General features: G+C 40.4%; 1 protein-coding gene across 1 annotated transcript; it reads right to left on the bottom strand.

Annotated features, from left to right (window-relative positions):
• Window positions 1-352: 352 nt before the first annotated feature.
• Window positions 353-2087, bottom strand: LOC104934978 (piggyBac transposable element-derived protein 4-like). The gene is given in 3 exon segments (XM_027279414.1): window positions 353-1314; window positions 1317-1751; window positions 1979-2087. Coding segments are annotated over 3 exon segments (1506 nt in total).
• Window positions 2088-4507: the final 2420 nt, after the last annotated feature.

Consider the following 4507-nt stretch of genomic DNA (forward strand, 5'->3'; position numbering starts at 1 on the left):
GAAGAGGCCTGACCACAGCATGTTTAAAGGCAACTCGGACAGTTCCTAATCTAAGGCAGGAGTTAATAAAAACCAGGAGACTGGGCCCCAAAGTGAACCATTTTCAACAATTTGGCAGGGACAATATCCAATAGGCAAGTTGTCGGTTTCAGATATTTCACTATGTCATGGAGAGAAGAGAGGGAAACCACCTCATGCTGATCAAACTCAGCAGGACGAGCTGGAGCAACAGGCAGATCCTTATTAGTACTCGTAATGACACTCACATTAGTGTCTTTTCTGACAGAATCCACTTTGTTAAACCAATAAACACATTTTTTTTTTATTTAACTTGCCCCATTTTCTCAGATTTTCAATTTTCTCCACATGATGGACAGAATGTAACTGTGTGCTTTCTGCAGATGTAATTCTTGCATTTCACACAAGAGGTACTTGCTGTCCTCTCAGGGGGGGCAGAGACCTGGCATCTTTTCCGTTTCTTTACACCTGTATCCACTGGATCCATTGCAGATTGGTTGGATGACCTGAGCTTGAACTTTTCAATGACAGCTGTAGCTGCTGAGGATCGAGCTGGCCTGGTTCGCCTCTGGATCTTGGGTGTGATGAGTGCTTTGCTGAGTTCTTCCAGGAAAAGCCGATGTTGATACAATTTGCCGGCATTCCATTGCTGGTTGATTTCTGTCCACAGGACATAGGCATTGTAAGCAGACACGTCCACAATGTTGTAGAAAATCACCAAGGGCCAACGGGCAGTCTTGCGCTGGCAGCTGTATGTTGCTGTGACTTTGTCCAGATTGTCAACACCTCCTTTGGTGAAGTTGTAATCCAGGATCATTTGTGGCTTCATGTCTTCTCTTGTGCTCAGAGATGCATCTGTGTGCATTGTGCTCAATACAAGAACATTGTTGTTTCTCTTTGGGCAGTATGAAACAACTGTTGCTTTCTCAGTGAAAACAAATATTGAGGAATGCAGAGGTCTGCCCTGCATCTTCAGAATTTCACTGGGAAGTTCTGGCTTATTTCTTCTGACTGTTCCCAACATAGTCAGCTTTCTCTTCTGAAGTTCATCTCCAGGCTGGTAGGATGTAAAGAAGTTGTCACATGTGATGTTATTACCTTGCAGGCCTTCACTCATCTCCAGCACCACACACATCCCTTGATTCTTCTCAGATGCTGCTCCAGGTAGCTTTCCAGTATACACTTGCGTATTCCATGCATAGCTAGATTTTGCATCACAGGCTGCCCATCGTTTGATGCCATACTTGGCAGGCTTGTTGGGCATGTACTGTCGGAAAGGACAGCGCCCCCTAATGAAACATGACACTCATCTACAGTAACATGGGGACCAGGATTGTACAACAAAGGTAGAATTTTGACCCATGTGTCCCATACATCTCTGATCGCAGCTAGTTTGCCTCTTTCACATCGACCAGCTCTGGTGTCTCGGTTGTCAAATCGGACACGAGATATCATGTGAAATGTCTCCAGAGACATTGTTGCTCGAAAGATTGGCCTTCCATTCTCTTCATTCCATAGACTTGCAGTTGCTTCTCCCTTTGACCTGTACACTCCAGCTAATACCAGAATTCCAATGTAAGCATGCAAGTCAGTCTGATCCAGTGGCTTCCATTTCTCTTGAAATACACGCCTCCACTTCAAGTTGGTCATGTCCAGTATAATCCTCTCTGTTGGTGGAGATATGAAGAGCTGAAATGCTGATTGAATATCATCAACTCGTGTGAACAGCAAATCTTGGTAGGACGGGAGTCCATAATTGATGACATTGGAAGATGACAGCTGCCTCGGCTTTGGTGTGGTGATGTTGACCTTTATATTACCATCTTTAGATGCCCATGTCCCTCTGGTGATGATGATTGCTGCATTCCTTGGTCTTCATCTGATGGAGAAAACAACGGCAGACTCGTCCACTGAATCCTCCTCATCGTGAGGAAAATTGACAATCTGGATCATCAAAAACATTGTCCTCGTCTCTCAAAGATCCTCTGTCTCTGAAACTCTTCCTCTGCATCACATCCCAGTTCAAATTCTGTGATAAGCTTCTTCACCTGTAAACCTTTGGAGCTCATTTTGGTGTGTTTGTCAAGAGATGACATGAAACACTGACAAGTACAAGGAGAGAAAGTTCTTCCTCTACACACCACCTGGGTCTCTGGGTCTGAATGGCTATTTAGAGGCAATCAAAATACAAAATATTGGGCACTCAAAATAAGTACATCAAACTGACATGTTTATGTTGGATTTGAACAGTTACTTACTCACATTAAAGTGTCTGAATCAAATGACCCGCAACATCATCTTGTATACAAACTCTGCACAGACATTCCACACACATCAAAATGTCCAGATTAACAATCAGTTCATGACCCTAGAGGAGGAAAAGTCACAATTTCATAAAAAAAGGGAAAGGATAACCACTACTTTGAAAGGGTCAAATTGACCCTTAACATAATACAAGGGTTAATTTGGCACAGCTCTAGCGATGGCAATGTCACTTTTGTAGTTGGCAGATCTATCAGTTGGTCCAATTTTGACCTTCATGCCCTCTAGTGGATGAAACTTACTGATTTCATGATCCCCCTACTTTACATCCACTGCCTGCATTTAATGTTGTACAGACATAATAGCTCCTCCAGTTATTTATCTTAGATTCTGAATTTATAGTGTGACTAGCACTACAATTTTCTTCAGTTCAGATTGAAACAGCTCCACATTGCTTGACGGACTGCCATGAAATTCCTGGCCGGCACAAGGCTAAACCTGTTGATTGGTTTGGTTGTGTATCATGGTAATCATACCTGCCAAACACCACTAGTTAGCATTGTCTTTCTGAACTTTTTGCTTTGCTGACATTAACATTTAGCTCAAGCACCACAGTTCAGAGTACAGCCTATATAGCTGCATGGCTGTAGACTATTGCTTGTTTGTTGAAAAATTGCAAAGGATTTAAAAAACAAATTGCTATTTTGTATATCTGTATATTGAGGGATTTTTTTTACACATCACCCTTCCTAAGTCTTTTCTCACTCTCCAATAGAGTTGAGGAAGCTTGTGTACCTGACAGGACCTTGGTCAACTTCCTGCTTCCTGTTTTGGATATGCTTTTTTTTTAGTAACACAAAATATCCTCACTTATGTAATTTGGCACAAAGTAAACAAGAGTACGGTTGATTTTGATATTTAATCATTCAGGAGAGAGAACTGAACTGACTGACGCTAATTTTAAACCAAATGTAGGCAACAGAAAATAAATTACACTTGAGTAACTAAAGTCTTTAATTGCCTCTTATAGCCGTATAAAAACAAGCGAGATTTAACCAGCAGTTTTGAAATAAACGCTCACTTCTGTTCATTTCCTCTAGTCATTGGAGCCCAGCTTTTACAGTAAGCCTGCCTTGGGTCTGTGGCTGTTTTATAATCATTTCCACTGCCTTCCTGTGCCATTTCATCAATTCATCATTTTTTTTGAAAGATCCCGACAGAAATCTTTGTTTGATCTTAAAGGGGTTTAAGATAGGTCTGCTTTTTTTTTTTTTTTTTTTTTTTTTTTGCCAAATCACCCCAGGAAACAGTGAGTCTTCAGAGGCTTTTTTGGATGTTCATTTGTTTTTTGGGAAAAATTTGAGACCGTAAAAGAAACTGATACAAAATACCACGTACTATGTATCAGTCACTATTTGTCATAGATACTGTCATCTTGTCAAATATATCGCTGTAAGAAAATCATTTGTTTATTGTACCAGTTACTATTTGTCATAGATACTGTCATCTTGTCAAATATATCGCTGTAAGAAAATCATTTGTTGTCTCAGTCATATTGTCATAGATACTGTCATCTTATCAAATATATCGCTGTAAGAAAATCATTTGTTTATTGAAAGCATTTCTCCATTTATTAATGGCTCATTCTTACATGGAGTGAGCAATGCTGAATCACAAAGCCCAGAACAGACACATCGAACACTGGCTCTAGATGATGTCTTTCATGTTTTTTTTTTACTAGTTTTGCAGCCACCATGCTTTCATAGCACTAGATGTTAATAAATTCTACACACTAGACCTTTAAAGTTCTACAAAACAGTATCAGGTGTTAATGCTTCTGCATATGTAAATAGACGCAGCTAGGGAGGGACTTGAGGATGGATATTGATTACAACAGCACACCACCATGCACCACCATGAACGCGGACTGACACTGAAGACTGCATCCCAGACCATCAGGGGACAGTTTGTTTTCACTTCACTGGGACGAGTTTGATTTAAAATGTGAAGACAGATTTGGTTAATAGGATGTTATTAAAACCTGAGTTCTCGGGTTCACACAAATGTCAATTTACTTATTTATTTATGAGCTGTCATTGGATGAAGATCTATATGAAGTGCAAATACTGGCAGTGCAGTTGCTTTCATATGCAGGAATGAAAGGATTTCTAGATATGTCTCTTATTTTGACTGGTAACGAGCTCAGACATGAATCTCCGATAGACAC

The sequence above is a fragment of the Larimichthys crocea genome, chromosome I (assembly GCF_000972845.2).
Source record: "Larimichthys crocea isolate SSNF chromosome I, L_crocea_2.0, whole genome shotgun sequence".
Lineage (NCBI taxonomy): Eukaryota > Metazoa > Chordata > Actinopteri > Sciaenidae > Larimichthys > Larimichthys crocea.